The sequence below is a fragment of the Eubalaena glacialis genome, chromosome 9 (genome assembly GCF_028564815.1).
Source record: "Eubalaena glacialis isolate mEubGla1 chromosome 9, mEubGla1.1.hap2.+ XY, whole genome shotgun sequence".
NCBI classification, from domain to species: Eukaryota; Metazoa; Chordata; class Mammalia; order Artiodactyla; family Balaenidae; genus Eubalaena; species Eubalaena glacialis.
The window spans coordinates 7502952-7529509 of record NC_083724.1 but is presented as its reverse complement, the minus strand read 5'-3'; the positions used below and the strand labels follow the sequence as shown (position 1 = coordinate 7529509).

The 26558-nt window shown below is 56.8% G+C and overlaps 1 protein-coding gene and 1 long non-coding RNA gene across 2 annotated transcripts; both read left to right on the top strand.

The window, feature by feature from the left end:
- The first annotated feature begins 8975 nt into the window (after positions 1 to 8975).
- LOC133098196 (uncharacterized) lies at positions 8976 to 26203 on the top strand. Its single transcript, XR_009702121.1, has 3 exons — positions 8976 to 9166; positions 16428 to 16688; positions 25004 to 26203. It is a non-coding gene; the product is annotated as an uncharacterized LOC133098196 (long non-coding RNA).
- On the top strand, positions 18428 to 19607 carry LOC133098092 (uncharacterized). The gene is made up of 2 exons (XM_061200808.1): positions 18428 to 18864; positions 18989 to 19607. The coding sequence occupies exons 1-2, from the start codon at positions 18860 to 18862 to the stop codon at positions 19605 to 19607; spliced, it is 624 nt and encodes a 207-aa protein (XP_061056791.1). The 5' UTR covers positions 18428 to 18859.
- Positions 26204 to 26558: the final 355 nt, after the last annotated feature.

The following is a 26558-nucleotide window of genomic DNA, read 5'->3' as shown; positions in this document are numbered from 1 at the left end:
GAAGGGCTTCGTGTCCAGAGGGCAGTATTTAGGGAGGAAATGTCTCTAAGCTCAAACCAGCCAGTGCCGCATTCGGAGGGTGTGGAACGAAGACACCTGCCAGGTCTTCTGCCCAGGCTTTCAGAGCCTGAGCGCTGCAAGGTGGACCCCAGCCCCAACCCTTGGCTGGCAGAGGTTGCCATGCTCCGTTGAGGCAGCCGTGCAGCAGAGCTGCAAGGCCCCCAGTGTCACCCATCTCTCCATGTCCCCAAGCCCTGAAGACAAGGCCACTTTCCTGTTCTTTCTTTGAAAGGAAAGAGGAGGCCTGAGATCCTCCCCAGCCTGGGCTGTGGGTCCTGAGGGGTTGGGTGGAGGATTGCTGTCTCTCAGTGCTTCTCTCCATCACCTAGAGGATGCAGGGCATGCGATGGAGGCCCCCACGAAGCAGCCAGAGCAGTTCCAGGGCTTGGTTCTCAGCGGGTCTCTGTATCCCTTGGGAAAGTGCAAAGCACTCACCTGTGACACCAGTGATAACAGCGCACATTTCCTGAGCACCAGCCACGTGCTGAGTGCTTCCCCCAGAGTACCTCCCTGAATCCTACGTGGCAGAGGCTGCTGGCTGCTGCCCAGTATCCATTCTGCCATCTCCCCTTTAGTAACAGAACACCCTCTCCCGGGATTTACTGAGGCACAGGGCTGCCAGGCTAAATACTACATTTCCCAGTCTCCCTTGCAGCTAGTCATGGTCATGTGATCAGTTATGGCCAATGGGATACAAGAGAGGTGATCTATGCACTGTCCAGCTCTCCCTTAAAAGGGAGGAGTGGTCTCCATCTCCTGGGTCCCCCCAACACACACAGGAAAGAATGGGAAGGGGGAGGTGGTGGCCATCTTCCACCTTGTGGATGGAGGCAATCCCCGATGGGATGGAAGAGACAGAGAGAGTCCAGACCCTGGACTGGCTCCCAGCACAGAGCCCCCTAGATTGACATGTGAAGGAAATCGGCTCCTCTCTCCTTTAGCTGCTGTTCCCTGGGTTCTGCTAGAGCAGCCAGGCTGCATCCTAACAGGAGACACGGAGGGTCCCAGAGGGAGGGCCACGTCTGCTGGAGAATGGTGAAGCCGAGATCTGAACTCAGGACAGGAAACGGCTGACCCGGAGCCTGCGCTCAAAGCTGCTGCACATAGCAGGTGCTCAGTACATGATTTTCAGGCAGATAGATGAATAAATGAATGGGGGGCTTTCTAGGGAGGATCTAACACTGGAAGAACTGATTGCTCTGGGCCCTAAATACTGGTCAGTTTCCCTGATAGGAGCCTCAGCACTTACTTCTAATCTCTATGCCCAAAGATGGTCATGGTGGCATTGTCCTCCAGTTTATAAAGAGCTGCTTCACATTCACTGTCACCTTTAACCGTGACCCCCTCCTGTGAGGTCAGCGGGGAAGCATCGTTATTATCCCCATTACAGGTGAGCAGACAATCCCCGCACATGTCACCTGCACATAGTAACCACTTGACACGCGGCAGGTCTTCTCATTCCTTTAACAATGTTTTCTTATTAATATGCTACCACTAATAACTTCTAAAATATCACTTTTAAAGAGGAGTAGGATGTGGGAGTGCATAGGAGAAGCCCACGTGGAGGATTGAGACATCTCTTCCTCTCTTCGATACCTGTTTCCCCTGGTATAAAATGAGGGAATTGGAGGAGATGGTCCCCTCTCCCTATTCCCATGCCAGTTTCTGCTGCTGTGTACCCCTGGGGTTGGGAGTGGCCAGGGTCCCTGGCCACTGAGGGCAGAAGCAGCCCCACTGATGGAGGGCAGCATGTTTCTTCTTGGACCTCTGCTGGCATTTCCCAGCTCACTTCCTGAGCCTGGCTCTGAGTCCTGGGTCACATGTCAGCTCTCAGTGTCCTCATCTGTAAAATGGGAATGATAGTAAAAGTAAGGACATTGCTTGTATGACTGTCATGTCAATTATACAGGTTTATATATAAAGTGCTTAGCATAGAGTCTGTCTCAGTAAGTGCTCAGTTCATGCTATGGGTATTACGGTTATTGATTGTCAGTTATCACTACTATTATTATTAATCACTATCATGAAGAGCTAATGAGCATTTACAGATGACTGCAAGAGAAAGTAGCACACCTTAATGTCAAAGAAATGGCAGCTCTGCTGGAAGGCCAAGGGCTGGGGGCTTGGTTCCATGCCCCTGGGTGCCTCTCCAGGGTCTGTGGGTTCCCAGTCTGGGCACCTTAACCTGTGGCTACCTTCTCTCTCTGTTAATTTTTCCCATCTGCCCTGCTTGGGCAGGTCAGTTATGTTAAGAATGGAAATTCCCGAAGTCTCAACATTGAAAAAGATCTCAAGGTTGCCTCAGCCAATCCTTTTCCGGAGTCATGGCTCTGTACATACACACAGACATATGCCCTACTTGTCCTTGAATACCTCCGCAGGTGGGGCACTCACTACCTACAAGTCTGCCCTGACAATTAGACAGTTTATCTTGTGAGGCAAAACAGACCCCTCTGGGTGACCTCCCTTAGTTCTGCCTTCTGGGTCTTCCCAGAATAAGTCCACACCCTCTGCCCCAACTAGCTCCTCAGGCACCAGGAACAGAGGCCACTAAATCAGCTCCTCCCCACCTGACACCTCCCCAGTGCCTTGATCACCCTACTGGAGCAGGAGAGGGTTAGGCTGCGTTTGCACAGAGCACTGGCCCGGGGGTTGGGGGGGTGGGGAATCACATGATATAGTCCTGCAGATAGCCCAGGGAGCCACGCTGGCCTGCAGTGCCAGCCTGCCTGCCTACCACCAGCCCTGGTTCCCTCCTCTTGCTGGCCTGGCCCTTTCCCTTTTGTACCAGAACTGCAGGCAGAGAAAAGGCAAAGATTTGCCTGAAGCAAATACATCAAATCCTTCTGCAAACACGCATTCCCCAGTACACTGACTCCAAAGATACCAGGGAGAAGAGGCCTACTTGATTAGATTTCTTTGGGGTCTGTCACCTAATTTTGTTGCACATCTTAGCCTGAGGTCCCTGCAGTGACTGTAGCGTGTTTGATTTCTCCAAGCCATTCATAGGCAGTGTATAAATTCTCATCTAAGGATTTTCTCACAAGACCCTTGTAAATTACTGAGGCCAGTGGTCCTGCAGACGGCTCTCCTATTCCAACCTCCTCGTTCCCCAGTGCTTTGTCCCTCTGCAAGTCACTTTGCCTCCCTGGCCTCAGTTTCTCCATCTGTAAAATGGGGACAATAATTGTCCCTACTTCTTAGGGCTTTTGTGAGTGTCCAATCAGGTCAACTATCTGAAGCCTAAGATCCAGTCCCAGGCACACAATAGGTCTTTAGTAAGTGTTAGAAACAATTAGCTCTCAGCTGGAAGGTGAGCTTGGTGCACAGGTAAAACTGTCCAGAATTAGGGGAAATGAATCCCCTTTGTGAGAGGAGCTTGGTCGAGACACAGCATTTTGTGCTTTCTGGCCCCTGGGTCAGTGAGTCTCAAACTTTACTGAGCTTGAGATGCACCTGAGGGAGTTTTAAAATGCAGAGGCCCAGGCCCTGTGCTCAGAGAGCCTGATTCAGTAGGTCTGGAGGGACCCAGGAATCTGCAGTTTAACAACCTCTCCTCTGTCCCTAACACCCCATCCCCTCCCTGAGCTGGGAATAGATGCTACCACTAAATTCACTTTGACAGCCTGCACCGTGCTGAGAGCTGGAAATGCTTTGCCGAAGGAGAAGGAACCAGCCCCTGCCCCTGGGAGCTCACCACCTAACAGCGGGTGTTTCTTGGCGTCAGTTGAGAAGCCTGGGTTCTGGAATGAGCAGGTACAGCTGTGGGAATGGAAAGGTTAGAAGAGACCTACTTCCTGGTACTGTGTGGTTGTTGTCACAAGACAGAAAGTCTCCTAGGCTGGAGCCCTGGGGCATGAAGGCCTTGGGACGGAGGGCACGGGCTGGTCTGGAGGCAAAGGCTGCTTTCCCTGACCTTGCCTGGGCTGGACCCATGGTGGGGACAGGTGAGATATGACACAGAGTAGATGAGGCAGTAAGATGGTAAGTGAGTGCACTGAGGCAGTTCAGGGTGTTGCCTGTAGCATAAGACCTGGGCTGGAATCCCAGCTGCTGCGTTCTTTTCAGCTGTGTGACCTTGGGCCAGCGACTTCCCTCTCTTAAGCTTTGTTTCCATCTCTGCAAAGGAATAATTGTGTCCCCCACCTACAGTGGCAGTTTACCAAGAAACTAATGAAGCTTCAGGTTCAGGGACTCTTGTCAAGGCCCCGGGCTTAACTGTGTATTCATAACTTTGCATTATTTTTCTTAAACAGGGTCCCCAAGATTGTAAAAGCTTCAGGCCCCACAAAACCTGGATCTGTCCAGGTCCACCTAATACAGCTGCTGTAAGATTTGGTGAGAAGACAGTAAACCCCTTGGCAAGCCTGAGTCTGAAAACAGAAGCCTCCTTAGCTCCTGAGCCTTGGAAGGAAAACATACTGACACACTGAACAGGGGAGTCTGAGCCCCAGGCCTATTCTGACAGTCCCTTGTCCCCATGGCCTCAGGGCTCCAAACCTTTCCAGCCCAGATGGGAAGCAGGGAGGAGCAGGTTGGAAGGAGAATGGGGGACATGGGGAAGGGAAGAGGCTTTGGAGGAGGGAAGGACGTGGGGAGCAAGAGGATTCCACTGAGGCGCATGCAGACCCCTCTAGCTGCCTTATGCACTAGCCTTTGAAGGGCCAGGCTAGTAAGAAGCCTGCCAGAGGTGAGAGCCCTGGGCAGTGGCCTTGGCTTTGACTTGGCTTTGATAAGGACCTTTCAGTGTCTGAAACCAGGGAAAGATGCAGGTTATCCAGGACCCACAGATGGGGACAGGGGAGAGGGAAGGATATTGGGGCCTTGGCATATTCCCCTCAATGTGAAGAGAGGACCCCCCCCCGACACCCCACTCTGTGCCAGGCCCTGCCCAAGTGCCCCATTTTACTGAATCCTCACACCGTCTCCTTCAAGCTCTCATTCTGCTCTTCTCCATCCAGCAGATGAGGAAGTGGAGGCTCAGAGAGGGCAAGTCCCTTGCCAAAGGGCACACAGTTGGAGAGGATACGGTACAAACCAGGAACTGGACCCAGCTCTAACTCCAGATTCCTGCCCTTAACCCTCTCCTGCCACCGGCCACACTAGGCTCTGGGCACAGTGGCACGTAGTGGGCTCGCAATAAAGATGGGAATGAATGAAGTAAGAAAGGAAAGAATTCACAGGCCGGGCTCTTCCCACGCCACCCACCCCACCCCCAGCCAGCTCTTTCCAACCCAAGCCTCCCGCTCTCCACCCCGCTCCCCAATCTAATTGGGTGGTATCTCAGCTATCTTGCTTCTGCGGATTCCCCCGCGCTCCTCCTGGAGCCCACCCCGAGGCAGCTTTCTCACAACAGGACCCCCAGAGTGGGGACGCCTCCCGACCCCCGAGGCCCAGCGGGAGAGCCGCGACCTCCCGGGGGGTGGTCTCCGCAGCCGCTCTCCCCCTCCCCGGCCTTACCCGCCCCTCCCCTTCCCGGGGCAGCTGAATAATTGATTCGCCCATAAATAATTGATCAGTGTTGCGGGCGCGCCCTCTGCCCCCAGGGTGCGGGGGTTCCCCAGCAGGGTTAGGGAGCCGGGCTGGGCTGGGGGGACGGGGACCACGGAGCTGAGCGGGTCTGGGGGCGCAGTTTCGTTCTGCGGGCCTTTCTCTTTCTCTCTCGCTCCCTCGCGCCGGCTTTTTCCCTTTTTCTTTTCTCCTTTTTTTCTTTCCTGGAGCGGAGCCCGGCGCCAGGAGTCTGGAACCAGCTTGACAAGCTTTTGAGTTATGGAGGGGGGAGGGGAGGGGAGGGAGCGGGCGGGCGGCGCTGGGAGGGGAGGGGGGCGCCACAGCGGGTGGGGGCGGGGCGGTGGGCTCCGGCGGGCAGGGGCGCGCGCACCCCCATTGGGAGACCCTCCCCGACTTTGGGCGAAGGTTGTTAGAGGGTCTGATGGTGGCGGCCGGGAGGGGGGCGGGAGTGGGCGGCGGGGCGCGGGGGTGAGTCATGCGGCGGACCCGGCGAGCAGCCCGGCTGGCGAAACGAGCCCGGCTTTAGAGCCGCAATAAATGAGGCCCGGGGAGGGCGGCGGGGTTTACACGGCCTCGGGGGCCTCGGCCTCCCCCGCCGAGCAAGACATTCCTTTCCTCTGAACTGGGCGCCTGGGCCCGCGCCGCTGCCGCGCCCTGCACGCATCGCTCTCGGCGGCCTGGCCCCGGGTGGGGAACGGCGCCCGGCCGGGGGCGGGGGGTGTCGGGGGGGGGACGGGGGAGCGGGGAGCAAGGCCTGGGGTGGCCCCTTTTCCCCCCTGCGCTGTTCCCGGGAGCTCACTGAAGCCTCAGCTGCCTGGGAGGGAAGGGATCGGTTTGCCCATTTAAGGGGTGGGGGACCTGAGCCCAGTGAGGGTCATCACTGCGGCATGGCCGGGGTGTCTGATTCCCCCCCACCCCGCCCCATTCCTTTGCCCAAGGCCTGAGACTCTCCCTTCACCCCTCTCCCCCGGTTGTGACTTTGGGTCTGCTGACAACCCTGGGGTCTGAGGGCCAGGCACACTGTAGGCGCACCTTAGCCACTGGCTGAGTTTGACTGGGGCGCTTTTCCAGGGACCCCGGAGCGCAGTGAGCAAGCCCGTGCATCTGACCTCACAGTATCAGACGCCCACAGCCCCAGGGCCGGGCAGGGGTGGGAGGTGTCTGGAATTACTGGTTTACCAGGACTGGTTGTAGGGAGAAGTTTCCAGACCCCTTGAGGTCTCCAGGGGGGACTCAGTGTACCGCAGCAGGACACTCTTAGATGCTAACAGAGACCCCAGGGCCAAGCAGGCCTTCCCCTGGACTGCAGCTTGTGGTCGAGCCGTGGTTAACTTCTGTGTATCGAAGTTTCCTTTAGGGGTCCCTAGTGTTTCCCCCTCCCCAGCCACCCCTGGGCGCCTTCCAGCCCTGCCTGCTTCCAGCCAGTAGTGACCTGCACCCACTGGGTTCCAGAGTGTCGCAGGTTTGGCCTCAGCTTCCAGCTGTGTAGCCTGGGGCAGCCGCCTTCACCACTCTGATCCTCTCTTGCTCACCTGTGAGATGGGTTAGTAACAGTGCCAGCCTCGCCTGGGCTCTGGAAGATTCCGTTAGGCCATGCCAGTCTTGACTTAGCACAGGATCTGGCACACAGTAAGCGCTCAATACACAGTCACTGTTGTTGGAGCTGGTTGTTTGTTATTACTGTTATTTCTGAAGGACTCACCAAGGCCTAGCGAAGCCCCCCTCCCTGTCCTCCTAAGCAGAGCCGTGAGAATGCTGAGCCTCGAAGCAGCCTGGCTTCTCCTCCCCATCCCCCATGAGCCGAGTGTCGAAATCCTCCCAGAGAAGCTGCTGGGCAGAAATTTCCAGTCTCCTTGGCAAAGCCGGGAAGAGTTTGGGTGCGGCTCAGAGACGCAGTTGGGCAGGCTCTGCGGGGCCAGGGCTGGGGAAGGGCCCCTAGATGATCTTCGAGAACTGGGAAGCACCCCCGACCCTGGGCTGCGCCTGGCCTCCATCTCCAGCCCCAGTGCTGCTACAGCCCAGGCAAGAGCCCACTGTCCTGCTGGTCACGAGGGCTGGGGCAGGAAGAATGCTGGCCATACCCCTCCTTTGGCAAGCCCCTGTACCGCAGGGGTCTGAGTGAGCGCCCCTGGAAGATGGCATAACGGGGCCACTGTGAGCATCCCACAAGTGGGGGCTCTTTGCTTTATTGACTGTCCCAATCGTAGGGGCCACCGGGCCTCCAAGAGGCCCACTTTGCTGATTCCTTGACCACCAGGAGGACCAGAGGCTCTGATCAGGATGGTGGGTCTCACTGGGGCTGTGGGGAAGTGGCCGGGGGAACCCACCAGGGACCTGGCAGACAGACTAATCCTTGCTTTGCTCACAGGGCTGTGTGACCTGGGGTCACAATTCAGCCTCTCTGGACCCTGTTCTAGCTGCAAAACAGACAGTGGCCTGTGAGCCTCACTAATCAGCGGGAAGTCAGGCGCACTGCAGTAGGAAGAGATGGGAGTCGAGTCCCTGCGCTGCCCACAACTGGACGGGTGGCCTTGGGCAAGTCTGAATGAGACTGAATAGGACTGAATAACTCGAATGAGTAGAACATGTCGCTCTGCTTCAGGCTGATGTTGGGTGTTTTACATACATTGTCATCTCACTGTTACTCTTGGAGGGAGGTTTTATTATTGACTTTATTTTCCAGATGAAGTAACTGAGGCTCAGAGAGGTCAATTCACTTTCTCAAGGACACACAGCTAGGAAATGAGAGAGTCAGGATTCAAACCCTGATCTGCTGGCTTGGAGCCTGAATCCCTAAAGAAAAAGCAAGTTGAATGTTTTCAAAAATAAAACATTTGAAGCACCTACTATGTGTAAGACATCGAGGTAGGTGGCAACAAAATTAAGAATGGGGTGGCGGAGCCTTCGAGAAACTCATAGTTGAGTGAGAACACACGACTCCAATAACACCCTTGTGAAAGTTAAATGTGAAAAGCACCACCATAAAAGAACCTCCGGGGCTTCGGGGCACCAGGAGAGAGGTGGGGGGCAGGGAGGGCAGGAGCTGGGGGAGGAGGCCCAGAAACAGGGAAGCCTGGTTTGCAGCAATGAAGAGGAATTTTGGTGGAGGCTCTTTGCAAGGGCAAAGGCATGGCAGCCTGAGAGGAGGTAACACATTCAGGGTGGTGTTGCTAAAAGCCTTAGAAAAGCTACCTTTGCTGTGTAAAGGTAGGGAGCCACCGAAGGTCTTTGAGCAGAGGTGGATATCATCCTGTGGGAGTTGGAGAAAGACAGTTCTGTAGGCAGAGAAATGTCCTGGAAACATACACGCAAAAAAACTAGAAGGATGGGTGAGGATGTACTGCGTGAACTTTTGCAGCACTTCCTTAAAAAAATTTTTTCTTTTGCCTGTACAGGTATGTCTATTCCAAAAAAAAAAAAAGAAAGAAAGAAAGAAGGAAAGAAAGAAATTTGCAAAGGAAAGAGCCGGGAGACAGAGACATAGGAGATTGCAGCGGACTGAGCCAGGATGGGTGGGTCCAGGCCACCTCTGACTGATGGCTTTCCGGCGATTTGAGTGATGGGCGATCGGCAGCACCTTCTCAGAGATCTACAGGTGAGGCCAGGGGCTGTGGGGCTTGGAGACCCTCCTGTTACCTAGAGCCTGAGCCTCCCCTGACTGATGGCTTCAGCCTGTCCCTAGTCGCCCCAGAAGACTGTCCTCACCAAACTCATCCCCACTGTGGGACACAGGCTGAGCCTTAAATCCCATTCTGGGCTATATGGGGACAGTTATCCCAGGGGCCTCCCTCTGTCCTTGAGGACAGACTGTCCCATGTAGGAGCACCAGGCACTGTGCTAGGTGCTTTACGGGCAGTGTCTCTTAATCTGAATACAATCCAGCAAAAAAAAAAAAAACCAGGGTGGGCTCACCCAGGAGTCCCGACCACTATGCTGTACTGCCTCCAGCTCTTTAGAGGAAAATCTATCCCTCTGGTCTCCCCAGATCTCATGGCTTTGGCTTGCTCTGGTTCCCGGAAGAGGGGCCGCAGTCACCCCTCTGAGCCATTCCCACTGCCTGGGATGCCTCTCCTCCCTTCTCCCCACCATTCACAGGGCGAACACCTACTTGACCTGTGGAGCCCAGTGAAACCATGACTTCCTCTCCAGAGAGCCCCAGACTGTACCTCCTGTCCCCTTATCTATGTTCCCATAGAGTTCCCCAGGAGGGGAGGAGAAAACTCAGGGGATATGGCTGGGAGATGAGTTCCAGCCCAGCCCCGTGTGGGCGGAGAGGAGGAAACAGCTGGTTCTGGGTGCTCAGAAGGGCAGGACTGGGGCAGGGTAGACGTGAGTGGGAGGAAGGCCTTGCCTCACCCAGGGAAAGACGTATTGGCCAGCCCCTGGGATTAGTTGAAGGAGAAGGACACATTCCAGAAGGAGAGGGAAGCAAAGATCCAGGCTGCGTAGCCTGGTCTGCCCTGCTCTGCGTTAGCCCCACGACGACAGCCCTTTTCTGCCTGGCCTTCCCAGTGTGTGTGCACGAGGACCTCTGTGGCTAGGCTGGGGGTGGGAAACTGTCTTCTGTGCACAGGTACCCTAGACCCCCACCCCAAGTGAGCCTGAGCACAGAAAACCCCCTCTTAGAGCCCAGAGACCTCCACCCCAGGGTGGAGATGACCAGCACCAGGAACAGAGTGGCATGGGTTCCTCCTACACTCAGAGAATCCCCAGTGCCGAGAACAGTAACTGGCACACAGTAGGCACTTAAGCATCAGTTGGAGGAACAAATGAATGAATGAATGAGTGAGTGAGTGAGTGGCTGACCCCAGGCCCAAGGAGGAGGGCCAGGAGCCTTGAAGTCTGTCAGCCTGCTCCTTTGTGGAGCAAGACCTCCTGCGTCCTGTTGAGCCCCTGATGTGCCTGGGCTCGGGGCCGGGGCGGTGTGCATGGGCAGGCTTCAAAGGAGGGGGAGGCAAGTTGGGGGCACCACGGTGAAGCAGCCATGTTTCTGGGCCCTTGCAGCACCGGCGGTCCTGAAGAACTTTCAGGTACCCCCGGATCATCCCAGAGGGGACCCCCCACAAACAGTTCCACAGGGGGGCAGCATGGCAGGGTTGTTAAAGCCAGGGGCTGTGGACTTGGACATCTCTCTGGGCTCCAGCTTCACCCTTCACCAGCTAGACCAGTGCCTCAGTGTCCTTGTCTGCAAAGGGGCCTGATGGAGCCCCTGCGGCACAGGTTTGCTGGGGAGAGCACTTGAGAGGTGCCAGCTCAGCACCTTCTGTCTGCCATTGTTGTAAACAACGGCACAGGAGAGCAGGGAGCAGAAAGCATCCAACACCCAGGCCCTGGGTTCTGGGCCCTCCATGCCACTCCCTAAGCGGGTGACTTTGGACAAGGCCCAGCCTCTCCCCAGGCCTCAGTTTCCCCATTGTACAGTCAGACCCTGTGACCCTTCTGCCAGCCCCAGGCCAGACTGTGCACACGGCTGCCTCCCCCAGACTTACACACAGCCCTTGGGATTGCCCGGAGAAACACAGGCGACACTCACACACACACAGGCCCTCACACAGGCTTACACGTGTGCCTGCAGGCCCATGCTCCCTCGGGCACACACGTTCACACAAGCGGACACACAGGCACACAACCACACTCATACACGTTTACACTTAGACCCCGCAGGCACATCCCACCCTCCCACTCCGCCCCCCACGCCGCGTTCAGGTCCTCCCCACCCGGCCCTTACCCTTGCCCACGGCACCCACACCCGCTCACACTCATGCTCACTCACACGCACCCCAGATCGGCTGTACACCAACTGTTGGCGCGGGCGGGGCTGGGAGCGGGAGAGAAAAAAGCCCACGACTCAGCCGGGAAAGAGGGGTGCGGGGGTGCGCGGGCGAGGGAAATGACAGCCCGCGGTCCCCCTCGAGTCCCGGCTCATGAATATTAATGCAGCGGTAATTAAAATGCAGGGACGCAGCAGGATGGATGCGGCTGCCTCCGGAGCGCTGGGGAGCGCGGCGTCTTAGCAGGCGGGTGGAACCCGCTCCTCGCCGGCAAGCGCGGAATCGGGCTCCAGGGCCTGGATCCCGGGCCGGGGGCTGGGAGCGGGGGGCCGGGGGTGGCGGGGTCGGTATTTTTCGGCGCGGCGGAGCGTGACGACCCCGCGTTCCCCCCGCCCGCGCCCTCCCGTGCCCTGCCGTAGGCCGGGCCGCCCGCCAGGCCGCCGTTTTCCGGAGCCGGCCCCCTCCCGCCCTCGCGGCCCGGTGATGTCATCTGCACAAAACTTTCCGCTTCCCGGCCGTCTCGGGGCCCTGAGTCATCACCGCCCCCGGCCCGGCCCGCGTCGTCTGTTTGTACAGAGCTAGGCCCCGCTGGACCCGGCCTGACGTCACGCTGGCCGGGCCTGGAACCGCGTGGGGCCCCTGAGCCCCGCGCTGCGGGCCGCTAGGGGCGGGGACAGCACTCCTGGAGGCTGTGGAGTAGGCCGCCTTGAAGGGCACACACTGGGGTTCCAGGTTCAAATCCGGAGTCGCCTTATGCGGGTTGCTTGACCTTGGGCAAGTCCTTTAGGCTCTCTGGACATCGGTCTCATCTGCCACTTAGCAGGTGCTCAACAAATCTTCCCAGACTCAGTAAGCGAATTGCACAGCTGAGTGACCCCAGGCCCAGAGGTGGAAAGAGACCCAAGGTCACACGGCACGTGGGCAGCAGAGCTGGGTTTCCGGGCCCAAGTCCTTTCTGCCTTGCCGCAGGCTCTTAGCCACCTGCAGTTGAGGGCCGTTTCCGCATATGCTGGGAAAACCGGCTGCATACATACAAGGTGGGGGAAGGGGGCGCATTCTGGAGCAGGTCCGCCTGGGTTTGAGTCCTGGCCAGTTTTCTCATTTCTAAAGCACGACTGATAATCTAGCAAGAAATAAGAAAAGGATAAAATATATAAGAAAAGACCATGCAGTGTGAAGGCTCTGGGGCAGCTGTTAGCGCATGATCCAGATTATGAACCTACCGCAGTCAGGTGAGAGGGCCATTTTGGAGTCCGGTCACTTGGGTTCAAATCCTGGCTCTCGTCGCCCACCCCATGCCCTCCTCTGTGCCCTCAGGCCAGGTACTAACAGTTGAGCCCTGTGCCAGGGCTGCCATCTTCCGCATCTCCGGCCTCCTGGGGTGCTGGGAAAGCTTGTTAGCAAATGCCCACCCCACCCTTCACCAGAGACACACAGACTGCACTGAAAACATGGACAGTTCTTAGGCTCTTTCTTGGGTCTTTGACATATAATCTCGGGACCCAATTTATAGACGGGAAACTAAGAACCTTCTGGCTACTGCTCTCAGCGGCTGAGCCGGGATTAGGCTCAGGTCCGGGATCCCAGACCACACAGCTTCCCAGATGCGCATGGCCGTGGCTCTGGCTGTTCCGCAAACGCAGCCCCACCTCCACCCAGCATCTGCCCCTGGTCCAGGCCCCCCCCCCCCCCCCCCCCGCCTGGTCAGTGTGGCTGAACCCTCTCGGCGCACCCCCTCCCCCCCAACCCTCACCCACACTCCTGCCCGGCACACCCTCAAGCTATCAGAGAAAGAGACCCGCCCTGCCCATCCCCCAGCCTCACTGGAACTCTTTCAAGTGCTCCAGTGCTCTGGGCACCCGCTTCTTGCCTAGAGGCCTTTGCATATGCTGTTCCCTCCCTCTGCCCGGAACACCTCCTCTGCTCCCCCATTTTCCTGGTTAACATCTCTGCCATCTCTCCTTAGCTCTTCCCCTGGGGAGTGTCCCAGTTACCACCACCCCACAACACACACACCAGCACACAGGCACAGACACAAAGGCACACACACACACACACACACACGCTTGCGTGTGTACACACTCCATATGCCATAGGCCGCAGACACACCCCCCACCCATATCACACAGACCATTCAATGTGCACACCTTACATACCCTGACCACACAATAAACGCACACACATTCACACACACACCTTTCAACAGTGGTGCCCCTCCTCTGGGCTCCTACAGACTCTAATCTTGCTTCCCCGCCATGGTATTTACCCTCCCCACTCCAGTGAGGGCAGGGACCCATCCTCCTTCTCCTCCATTCCAGCACAGGGCCTTGCACCAACTCTTGCTCAGTTACTGCCTGGACCCCTGACCCCCTCCCATGGCCAACATTGTCCAAGTCCCACCTCCATCAAGGTCCTCTCAAGTGAGTGCCTGCCCCCATTTGTGCCAGGAGCTGTCCTCACTCCCAGTAGAGTTGCTCCAGGCCTGGCCCTCTCACCTGCAGGTCACACACACTTACCTGGGCTTTGGTCAGCCGCACTCCCACCCAGACCACAGCTACTGGAGAGGAAGGACAGTGTCTAGTTGCTCCCCGTCCCCACCCCCTCTCACCCCCACCACCCCTCCAGGGCCTCAGGAATACTTGGTGACTTGAACAGCACCAGAGCCTTGAGGTCACTTCTCTCCAGAGTCTCAACTTTCTCATCTGTAAAATGGGGTCACACTGAAAGTGCCTTGCAGAAACTCAGAAGTGTCAGAGTGGATGTTATTTCAGGGCTACCGGGTTCCTGCTGGGCCGAGTTTGTGAGTGAACTGAGCTTTGGTATGTGCAGCTCATCCCCTATGTGAGCCCTTCCCCAACTGAGTGTCCTGGTCATGCCCTTCCCTTCTGGCAAACTGGGTCCCTGGGACACTTTGTGCCAAGTCCTGGGGGTGGGGTGTTTGCTTGGGGTTCCTGACAAGTAGCCTGTAGAGCTACTTGTAGAGAAGGAGGGTGGGCCTCTCCTGGAGAGTGACGAGAGTCAGGAGAATAAGGAGGGGAGAAAGGCAGACGTGGGGAAGGAACTGAGTTGCCCGCTTTCTTCAAGGAGATGGGGAAGATGAGCCTAGAACCTCACAGCATCCACCCTCGTCCCCACTGCCCTTTGGGTGTTAGGGCCCCTCCCTTGGCCCAGCAGGAGCCCAGCAGCTCACCTGAGCTCAGGTTCAGGGTGGCATGCACCACCCCATAGGCAGAGATGGAGAAACAGAGGCCAGAGCGGGGAGAGGACTGGCCAGGGCACACGGAAGGCGTGGGGGCGGGGGGGGGGAGGGGGGCGGAACGGCCATGTGCTGCTCTTGGAGTCGCTTGTATTTTCATTCACCGGGGTTCACTGGCACCTCTGTGTGCCCGGCATGGAATTACGTGCTGGGTACATGGTGAGGAATGAATCAGCTGCTGCCCTCATGGAGCTTAGAGTCTAAGGAGTGAATACATGAAGGCAGCATGAGAAAAGCGGGAAAGGAGGGATGCTGGGATGGTGAAGAAGGGGCACTCATGCTCATTTATAAACACTCCCTTACATTGGGAATTCCCTGGTGGTCCAGTGGTTAGGACTTGGCACTTCCGCTTCCATGGCCCGGGTTCAATCCCTGGTCGGGGAACAAAGATCCCGCAAGCCATGCGGTGCGGCCAAAAACAAAAAACAAAACCAAAAAACCACTCCCTTACGTGGACCTACATTTGTGTCCCAGAGTTTCTTCCAGAACTTTTCTTATCACTTCACTCATACTCATTCTGTCTATGAACGTGTTTGTTTTTTGTTGTTTTTTTGGCGCACCGCTCAGCATGTGGGATCTTAGTTCCCCGAGCACGGATCGAACCTGAGCCCCTTGCACTGGAAGCGTGAAGTCTTAACCACTGGACCACCAGGGAAGTCCCTACGAATGTGTTTTGAACACCTTTGCCTGAAGCAGGGGGCAGAGTGATTAAGAGCAAAATCGAGACTCCTCCTCCTGGCTGTGTGACTTTGGGCAAGTCACTGCCCCTCTCTGAGTCTTCATGTAGTGTCCTCCTCTGGAAAATGGGTACATATCCCACAGGGCTGTTGTGATGAGTCCCTGAGATGTGGTGAAATGTCCCCTCTGGCATGGGGACCCAAGCTTGAGTCTATTCCAAGTGCCCCCTGGGCATGACTGCTGTGCTCAGGCCCCCTGGACCACTAGCCTCCTGTCTCTGCCTGAACCCCAGTACCTGGCAGCTCAGCTTCTGGAGGGTATGTGCAGTCCCTGTGAGGGGGAGACCCAGCACCAACTGGCCACGATGACAAGACAATTTGGTTACCCAGCCGAGTACTCCGGGCTCCTGCCTGTCTGAGGTGGAACGTTTCAAATAGAGATGAGTTCTAGAACCACAGGGTCAAGTTGGTGAGGGGAGCCATGGGCCCTGCCTCCTGCCTCTGGGGCTCACTGATTGAAAAAGGAAAATTGACCACAGCTTCTAAGTACTGACCACCCCCACCTGCCTTGCCTAACTCACACCCAACTGTTCTCCATCCATTCAACTCCTTGGGCATCACCCATAGGACCCCCACAGAGAGCCTTGGCCTGAGACCTGGGGACGGGGCCTGAGGGCAGGTACTCACCAAAGGGCAGATCATCAGGGGAACTTCCCAGGAAGCATCATGAGACCCCAGGGTGTCAGCCTGGAAGAGAGCTCAGAGATCACCACTTTGGCAACCCTATGTTGCACAGACAGAAAATCTTCAGCTCAGAGAGGTAGAGACACTGGCCCAGGGACCCACAGCAAGGTACTGGCCCAGCTGGGACTAGATGGGAAGAGGGAGGTGGTTGAGCTTTGGAACTCAACTGCCCAGGTTCAAATCTGGGTCTGTTGCTTGCCAGCTGTGAGCCTAAGTCTCTGAACCCTCTGTGCCTCAGTGTTCTCATTCTGTAGAATGGGAAGAATAATAGTTCCTATTTCAAAAATGGTTGTGAGAAATAAGCATACACTATGAATAAAAACAGGGCTTGGTATACAGTGTGCAATGGATACTGTCATTCTCAGTTTCCTGATTTCTATTTTTTTTTTTTTTGGCTGCACCTCGCAGCTTGCAGGAGCTTGGTTCCCTACCAGGGATTGAACCTGGGCCCCATCATTGAAAGTGCTGAGTCCTAACCACTGGACCACCAGGGAATTCCCGTCAGTCTCCTGATTTCTAGCCCAGTGCAGACCCATCTGTCCAATGAACTTTCAGTGTCACCTACTCTGGGCCAGTCACTCTGCCAACACTGAAGATGGAGCAGTGAACAAGACAGACCAAGTCTGCCCTCCTGGTGCCTACAATCCAGATGCGAAACACCTGAAATGGGTAACTCCAGAGAGAACCAGCTCATTACGGTGTCACTTCTGCTGATCCGGGGATTCAGGCAGGGTGCCATGGAGAGGGGACTCTTAAGCTGAGATTGGCAAAATGAAGAGCAGAAAGCATTTCTAGGCGGGGGGAATGACATGCCTGAAGACCCTGGGGCAGAAAGGACATAAAGCTGTCCAGACTGGAGAGAAGGTCCAAATGGCTGGATCTTAGAACCAAAGGTGATGGGAGGGGAGGAGAAGCTGAGGGGAGCCAGATATCCAGAGCCTGGGAATGCTACTCTGAAAGCCTGGAGAGCCAGAGAGGGAAGGAAGTGATCAATCATGCTTGCATATTAGAAAGATCTGTCTGGGGGACATAGAGGGCAGACTGGGCAGGGAGGTGGGCAGAGAGTGGGAGCTGGGGGCCCAGCCTGGATTGGGGCAGGGGTAGTGGGCACAGGGTGAAGGGAGCTGACTTCTTGAAGTGGGAAGCTCCTTAGGTCTTGGTAAGTATTGGGCTTGGGGGTTGGGGAGGAGGAGTCTGCGATGGCACCTGGGAACTGGGCAGGGTCACGTGCATGGCTGGAAGTGATGGTCAGGAGCAAGTTCCAAAAAGAGGGGAAGCGCTGCATCCAGCTTGGGCCACCCCAGTCTGCAGCAGCGCCCGGGGACCACAGCAGTGTCCTCAGACCCCAGTCCCAGTCTAGAGAGCGGCACTCTGGCCCTTTTCTGATTGTGCCTTTCCTCATGGGGCAAGGAATCTGTGATCTGGGCACCTGAGACCATGGAATTCCCTGCTCAGTGCCCCCCAGCCCACTTCCTGGGTCCATCCTCCTGGGGGTGGTCTGAGCTGCCTGTTTGGGTACCCCTAATCCCTAGGGGTGGCCAAGAGGTGGCTGTTTGCAATGGGTGTGGGCAGTTTACTCATGCAGGCTGGAGTGTCAGCACCCAAGCACGTAAAGCCCCTCATGGAAAAGAGCAAAACCTGCGCAGAAAGAAAAGAGGGGCTGAGTGGAAACCGGAGGCCCCGGCTGCCTCTCCTCATGCTGCCACTTCCAGCATGGACCCCAGGAGTCTGAGACTTCTAAATACAAACCCAGCCTTCCAGGTGTGTTTGTCCTTAGGAAGGTGTATTTGTCAAGGAAGGAGGACAGAACATATTTTATTTAGCAGTTTGTGAGCTTGATTTATAACTTGTAAATACTTAGACACAAGGTATGTGGGCCTTTGCTTGTACTCCTGCCCTCCAGTGCTGCCCAGAGAGGAGCAGCCTCCCGGGCTCCACATCAGCGTCAGCTGGCTGACCCTGGACCTGGAGGTCGACCGCAGGGGATGCTTCAGGCTTCTTCAGAGCTTCCAGACCCAACTTCCTGTGCCCCCACTGCACATCCATCCTCTGTCTTTATCCAAGGGTCCTCCTGCCACCCCGTTTGAATGTTCACCTCCAGCCCCTCCTGCTCCAGAAAGCCTTCGCTCCCTGGAGGCCCTGGCTCTCCAGCTTGTCACTGGTGTTATTACGTCACAGTGGCTCCTCGTGCGTGGTCTGACTGGCTGGGGATGTGAGTCCTGTCCCTCCTGCGGGACCAGGAGCTCCAAGAAGCAGCACCTCCCAGCAGAAACAGTATCTTGCATTGGGTAGGAATCCAGGCTCAGAACGCACACAGGCTTGGGGTCAAATCCCAGCTCTGTCACTTTCTTGCTGTGTGACCTTGGGAGGCGCTTCTCTGCTCTGAGCCACTTTCCTCTTCTGAAAACCCATAATCCTAAGTGTACCTCTTGCAGTGAGGAGGCAATGTGGAACGCGGAGCCCACGTGTGCCCGGCACTTGGCAAGTACTGGGGAAGGAATTAGGAAGGACAGGAGTTACATCATTCACTTCTTTTTACAGCTGAGAAAACAAGCAGAGGAGGCTCAGGGAGGTGAGGTTGTTTGCCCAAGGTCACACAGCCTGTAGGAGGATGGGGCCCGAGAGAGGCTGACTGACTTGTGCTCGAACCACTGAGCTCTCTGCCTGCGGGCCAGCCCCCCAAGTACCCTTCCCGGTCTCCGTGGCCCGTGGACTCCCGAAGGCCGCGTGGGGCCGCGGGGACAACTGGCACAGCCAAGGTCCGCGGGGCGGGAAGGGTTAACGAGCTTCGCCGCATTGGGCCGGCCTCCGGGGGAACCAGCCAATGGGCGCGCGCCGCGATGAGGTAATGCCGGGACCGCGCGGAGTGGGCGGAGCCGGCGGGGTCCTCGCAGGATTTGAGTTCTTTCCCTCCCCACCTACCCCTCACCTTTGACCTTGATGTCCCCCGCCCCCCCCCCACCCCGCAGCCTTACACCCGTAGAAACCCCTGTGGTGGAGCTGAGGGTCTCGGGTGGCCCTGCATCCCTTAAGGTCTGCGGCAGGAACCCGGAGACGTACTGCCTTCTCCGGGACTCAGTTTCCCCTTTTGCAAGAAGATCGCTGAAGACCAGACCAGCGGTGGACGTTCTTGGATCCCAGGACGGTTTTCAGCCCCTCCCTGCCCTTGGCCCACACTGTAGCGGGCACAGTCCTGGCCCCCCTCAGGCAGTGCCCAGTGCGGGGGGGCAAGGAGTCTGCCAGGCCAAGGGGAGGGAGACTCACCGGCCCAGTCACACCCTCCTTGTGACCCCAAAGTATCAGCCCCTCCCTATCCCCTGGGTGTCTGCGATGTCGCTTCGCTGCCTCCAAGCCCAAGTTAGCTGCAAAAGCAGCTGGAGGAGCCGGTTTGGTGGTCACAGGTCAAAGTTCATCGAACCACCAAAATTAATTGAGCGTCTACTACGTGCGGCTCAGAGCTTCGGGTCTGGCTGCTGCCTGGCCGGCTTCCGGGGCTGCCCGCGACCCGGGGTCCCCATCCCGGCCGGCCTGCTGGGGGCCGAGCGCCGATCCCGCCGTCTGGGCACGAAGTGGTTAAAGCCTTTCTAGCCTAGCTGGCTTTGCTGCCGGGCCGGGCTTATTAGTCAGCTCTCGGGGAGAGGGGCGGTGGGGGAGAGGAGGGGCTCGAGTTGAGAACCGCAGAAAGCTATTCTCAGGGGCTCCCAAGTGTGGGGAGGGCGGCTCAGCAGGGGCTGCTGCTTCCCAGAAAGTTGATTATTTTTAACCCAGGAAGAAGAAAGGAAGGAGGCGAGGGAGAAGGACTCAGAGAAAAGAGGAGAGGATGGCAGAGGAGAGGAGAGGATGGGGAAAGGGAATGGGGAGGGGGAGGGAAAGGGAATGGGGAGGGGGAGGGAAAGGGAAGGCGAGCAGGAGAGAGGGGCGAGGGAAGGCAGAAGCGGAGAAGGGGCAGACTGTCGGATCAGTGCAGGGAGAGACTGGGCCAGCTGGAGTGAGGGAAGCCAGCTGGGGGTGAGGGGTCTCTGGGAGGGGAATGGATGTGGAAGAGGGCACTGCCACCCTTGTAGCCCCTCCCTGCGCCCCTCTGGCTCCTCTCCCAGGCCCCTGGCTGGGGGTGGGGGTGCTCCCGCTGGACCCACCCCCAGGCCACCCATCCTGGTCTTGCGAAGCCTGAGCTGAGAGCAGCGCCCTCTTGAGTATCACCAACCCAGGGCTATGCAAGGCACTGGGGCTTGGGGAGTGGGGGGGCAGGGTGCCCTCCAGCCCACAGCAGCCTGGTGACTTGCCCTTGTCCAGGTGGTGATCACTGGGGGTGGGGGGCAAGGAGGGCTGCCCTGAAAACCCCACGGCCTCTGCAGGGAGGGGTTCCTGGAGGGAAGGGCGGAAGCAGGGCAGAAGGGACCTCGGGCTCCCTTTCTCCGGCCTTGGGGTGGAGCCAAGCTGAAAAGCAAACCCGGTGAGGGGGCCTATGGGGAGGGTGCTGGGGACACAGTGACAAACAGGACGGACATAGCCGGGTCCGCACGGGGCCCACAGTCCTGCAGGGGAGGCTGGGGCTGCACAGGCTGTTCTGAACAGTGCAGCCAATAATGACAAGAGGGCGGTGGGCTGGGAGGGGACTGTACGGGGGGGGGGGCTGAAGGGGCCGGTCCCAAGGGCCTGATCTCTGCAGGGGTCATAGGAGGGATCCCCGAGGAGGCAGGAGGGGTGCCTGAGGACCGGAGGGGCTAACTGACGAAGGGAAGAGTGTCTGGTGGAGGGAGTGGGGATGGCGTGGATGGGGGTCCCGAGGACACAGACCTGAAGGCCCAAGAGAGGATCAGTGTGGCCAAGCAAGGCCCTTGTCCTAGAGGCGACCGGAAGCTTTGGAAGTTTTATAGAGCAGAGTGAGGAGACCAGATCCGCAAAGTTCACTTGGGCTGTAGGGGACAAGAGTGGATACAGGAGTGGTACCAAGGTCCCAGGAGAGTGATGGCAGCCTGGCCCGGGGCAGCGGCTTCTGAGACAGAGGGGAGGCTGGCCTTGGACGTGATTCGGGAGGTCCAGAGGACAGGAGTTGGTGTGTCATGGTGTGGGGCTGAAGAAGACCAAGAAGGTGTCAGGGAAGTGCCAGGCTCTGGCTCCTGCAAGGAGAGAGGCAGGGGCTGTCCCCTACCACAGAGGGCAGCCCAGGGAGCAGGTTCACAGGAGGTCAGGCATTTGTGTTGGGACAAGGTGGGGACAGGCTGCAGGAACAGCTTGAACAAAGGCGCAGAGAGGAGAAGGGCAAGGGGAACCGCATGTGGTACCTCGGGATGTGCTGAATCTTCCAGAAAGAGGGGCTGAGTCTGGTCATGGTGGCCTTGACTGCAGGCAAAGGGGTCTGAAGTCAGCCTATAGTCAGTGTTGAGCAGCGGAAATGTGGGAACAGAAGAAGGACACAGGGAGGGTAGGTACCCAGCAAACAGTGACCAGGGCGGGCAGGGGCTGAGTCTCTGGCAGCTGGTGCCTGCACCCCACGGCCGGAGGGGGGATGGGTATGACTGGGGCGTGTCATGAGCCCGCCTCTGGGACAGCCTGTGGGGTGGGTGAGTGAGAGTAACTGTGTGTGTGTCCCTTGCACTGAGTGTCCTGCCCTTCACTTGAGGCAGGACCAGAGAGTGGTCTGACCAGGCCAGACCAGACCAGGGGGATGATGGATGGAGAAGGACCTCAGCCCCTGGCCACAGCTCTGGAAATCCCTAGACATACACACACACAGACACACAGACACACACACACACACACACATCATTCTGGAACCCAGAAGCAGCATCTGACCACCCCCCAACAAAGGAGCTGGTGTGGGTGGTGCTAGGTTATTGGCTGGAGGGCAATGTCTGTATGCTTTTAACTACTGCACGGTTCCGAGGAGGCCTTGTTGCAGCCACCCAGGGTCACCCATGCCCACTTCCCACTCAGGGCCCAGGTTGCTCCTCTCCCAGGATGGGAGGGCAGATCTGCTCAGCCTAGCGCTGCATTTAATATGAGGGTCCAGTGGCTCAGCTGAGGCCTGATTCCAGATAGTGGCTGGGGGCTGTGGCCACCTGCAGCTCTGACCCTACCTTCAGACTCTTGGACCACGTGGACCTGTGGCTTTCCCATCAGTCCTGCTACTTACCATTAGCACCCAACCCCCTAGGGCAGGTACACATTATAAAGTCATGGTTAAGATTAAGGAACAAACCTGAATCCATACCCATTGCTGCCTGGCTGGCTGAGAGCTCTGGCCTCTGTGCCTCAGTTTCTTCATCGGCAAAATGGGGATAATAATGGCAGAGGCAGAGAAACTATGGAGGTAAGGCCTTTAGCAAGGAAAGGGGCCTGTCCCAGGTCACTTGGGGCCCTGAAGCTTCCCCATCAGTACGACGATGAGGGGTGTGGGCTGCAGCCCTCCAAGGTGGAAGAGAATTGGACTTACCACGGGTCAGGTGGTGGTATTGTTCCTATTTTGCAGATGAGAAAACAGAGGCTCAGAGGAATTTGTAACTGGCCCTACACAAAAGGAAGGGTTCAAATTCTCAGGCCTGCTGGGATTTGGGATTCGGTTCCCACCGCCCTCCAAATAAAGAAACTCAAGTGCAAAATGCATTTCCCCGCCAGGACACCCTTCTCTCCCTCCCCAAAACCCACACAGTGACTCTGGCCTGGCCGTCTGGGCCCAGGAGGAGCCGGGTCCCCATCAGGCATCTCTGAGCTGGCTTTCACATCGATGGAGCACAAAGGGGGGTAAGCTGGGCAGAGAAAGAGCCCGACAGGCGAGGAGCCGGCTCCGCGGGCGCTTTTCTCCCTGCTTTCTTCCTCTCTCGGCTCTTTGTTAAGCTCCCTTTCAGCTGAGCCGGCAGAGCCTGGGTGTTCCGAGCTGACAATAATTGCTGCGTCTAGACAGTGTCTGGTATGAGGCCTCCCTCTCCCGCGCCTCGCTGGCCTCCCCGAGGCTCCCTTTCCCAGCGCTGCCGGCCCTGCCCCACGCCCTGTGTTTCCCACACCCCTTCCCCTCTCTGGCTGCCCAGGGTCCCCGTCTGTCCTGGCTCCCTCCTGCTCAGACCCTACATCTCTCACTCCCTCTCCCCCTCCCACCCTCAGACTCACACTCACCCCTTTTGGTCTCCAGGCCTGAAATCAGGGAACAAAAGTGTTTTTGCATTGGCTGCGGCTGGGAGGCCTTGGAGGAGGCTGAGCCCAGCAAACCCTCCTGACTGTCGGCCCCCCAGGATCCCAGGCCGCTCACCTTGCTGGATTCTGTGCTGAGCTGGGAAGCTCTGGGATTCATCGGCTCCTTCCCTCATCTTTCCATCCAGGCTTGGATGGGAACCCAGAGGAATCACCAGAGGTCCAAGGAAGAACCTCCTGGTGACTCTGACCATCAGCCATGGAGAGAGTGCTTTCAGGAGATACAGGGGGTGGGAAGTGAATTTTCACAAGTTCTAAGATTTGTCCCTGCCCCAACTCAGGTCAGTAATTCTGGAAGATTTTCCAGAATCTGGAATCTCACTGGGATCAGAATCGAGACCCTCAGTGTGATTTTGAGACAGTAATAATAACAGGCAGCCTTTGCTTGGCCCTTTCCCTGCGCCATTTATTTAATCCTCCCAACAGCAGAGAGAGAGAGAGAGAGAGAGAGAGAGGGAGAGAGAGAGGGAGAGAAAGCACGCACATGCGCAGAAGCCTATGATTTGTCCCATTTTACAGATGAGGAAACTGAGGCCCAGAGAGGTTAAGTAACTTGCCCAAAGTCACAAAGCCAAGCAAGTGGAGGAGCCTAGATTTGAAGCCACAGAGGCTGGCTCCAGAGCCCCAATAATTAATAGCAATAGGAGGATTAAATGCTTACTGAATACCTGCGGCTGAGATTAGCACTTTACATGTACTATTTCCTTTATCCTCATAATGCTGTTAGATAAGATCCGGGATTATGCCCATTATTTACATTAAAAGAGAATAGCCCAGGGCTGCTGGGTGTGGCCAGATGGTGACCTAACTCCACATCAGAAAGGCCTAGTAATCCATGTGCTGCACATGAAAGGCTTGGCCTTGAGTAGAAGCTCAATAAATGTTGCTATTCCATTTCCGACTTCTTCCCGCTGGGCTTTCTTGAGCCCTGGCTAGGCTGGGGGAGACAATGTGGGGCTCTGTCCTCATGAGACCGTGGCCTAGAGGGAACTGGCAAATCAGTCACTTTCAAAGGTAGACGGGGAATTATGATGATGTGAGGGAGGCAGGGCCTCTGGGGGTCAAGGGGAGGGACCCTGAATCCAAGAAGGCTTCCTGGAGGAGGTTGAATCAACACTGTCCTGGAGGATACGTAAGAGTTGGGCAGTTTAAGAGGGAAGGGAAAGGTGTTCCAGGAAGAGGGAACCACACATAAGAAGGTCCCAAAGTGAGAGAGGAACAGGGTCATCCCAGAGAACCAGAGGTCCCTAAGCAGCTTTGTTGGGCTGAACAGATGCAGGGGCCAAGGAGGGAGTTCTGGGAGCCATGAGGCTGGAGCTGCAATTAGGAAGGGCCTCAATTGCCAGGCCGCTGGGAGGTGGGACCTATCCCAAGGCAGGGAGGCTGGTTAGGGAACTGCAGGGCTGGGATAACCAGGAGGATGTGGAATGGGGTAGGCTGGGTGGATCAGAGTGAGACCCTCAGGAGTTTTAGAAGGATGGTCTCCTCTGATGTTGGGGGTTGGCCTATGAGTTTGCCTTCAGTGCCATTCCAGACGTGGACATAGTGAGGACGAAGGCGTGGAGGTGAGGGGAGCCAGGTGTGTGCTCTGGGAAGGAGACAGTGGGGCCAGGTACCAAGTGGCCTTTGGAAGCAAGGTCAGCAGGGAAGGTTTGGCAGCTCAGGTAGGAAGATTAACTGGGAAGATTCATCTGGAACCTTTGCAGGATGGATTAAAGGGGCAAACCTGGAGGCAGGGAGGCTGGGGAGGAGGCCAGGAGGAGGCCGCTGTTGACCGGGTTTTCCTTCCCAAGCAGATTTGTCCTCATCTCCAGCCGCTCTTCCAGTCTGCAGAGTCATTTTGATTCTGCACCGACTCCCTCCCCGTAGGCTGCTCACACCCTCGGCCCCCAGCTGGAAATGGAAGGAGGACTCTCACCATTCAGTCCTCATCCAGGCCATCGACAAAAATGTCAGACAGCGTGAGTCCATGCCTGTACACCTCTCGGCCGCCAGTGGCCAACACTGGCAGATCCATCGATGAGCTCCCAGCCTGCCACCTCCGGGCCTGCCTGCAGCCCTGGGCCTGGGTCTTGACTTGGAATGCGAAGCCTGGGCCTAATCGGGAGCCATGGACATGCAGAGACAGCACCTCCCGTCTCTAGACTGAAAGGCTGAACTGTGTATCTGATGCTGGGAGTTCACAGGCTGGAAAAGGAGAAAAACAGGAACAGGGACATGATATAAGGCCGATGCGGATGGTACAGGAACACTTATGGTGAAGACCACACAGGCCCACCATCCCGGACCCCAAATCCCTGGGCGGATGGGTCCAGAACTCAGAATTTTTCCAGTTGTAGGAGGAAAGTATGACACATAGACCACATAGCTCCTAATACCCCCAATGAAGTGTGGGGCACCCCCATAATCAAACACGTTAACACATCTGCATCAAAGCCTCTGAACAAAGACATAAATACTCTGAATCTCAGTCTTCTCATCTCTAAAGTGGAGCAACGGTGGTAGTCGGCTCACACAGTTGCCCTAAGAATTTGATGCTTCTCATGATACCAGCCAGCCCGCAGGGCCTCAGACACAGGCTTTTGTCCTGCCCCAAGCCCTTGGCACTTGCTGCTCCTTTCTGGAATATTCCTCCCCAGACATCTCACAAGATCGCTCTCTCACCTCCTTCAGGACTCTCCTCAGCAAGGCTGGCCCTGGCCGTCCCAGTGTCCTCCCGCCCCTCTTGTTCTCCTTTCTCTTTGTTCCCAGCCTCTAACATCTGACGTATCATTGATTAAATTCCTCATTTGTTAATTGCCTGCTCTCCCATGGCAGAATCCAAGTTCTGCGTGGGCAGGACTCTGTGCTGTCACCCACTTTGCCCCAGGACCTAGGACAGAGCTGGCACAGATGGGCACTCTGATTTTTGCTGAATGAACGATTGTCTGTTAAATGTACCTCGCACATCAGAAAGACCCAATAAAGCACAGCTGGTGCCATCACCATTACTGTTATTACTGATGCTGCTGCTGTTATTATTATCATCATCATTACTATGTTCCTGAGCTGATCCCAGACCTTGGTTCTCCAGCCTCTGAAATGGGCATCCAGGGGACTGAGATATCTGCTACCAGAAGCGGATCAGGTCCTTGCAGGAGAGACAAAGAACCTTGCCCGCCCCCCTGGAGGTGCCTGCACCCCTCACTGGAGAGAGAGGCTGGGGAGAAGCTTGGAGAAGGCACACAGCCCCAGTGAGCAGGGCTGCCAGAAGGCCATACATAATTCATTGCCAAATGGGGCGGTGGGCAACTGTGCGCTGGGGCTCACTCAGCGCCTGGCACTTTGCTGACTGCTCCTCACACACTGCCT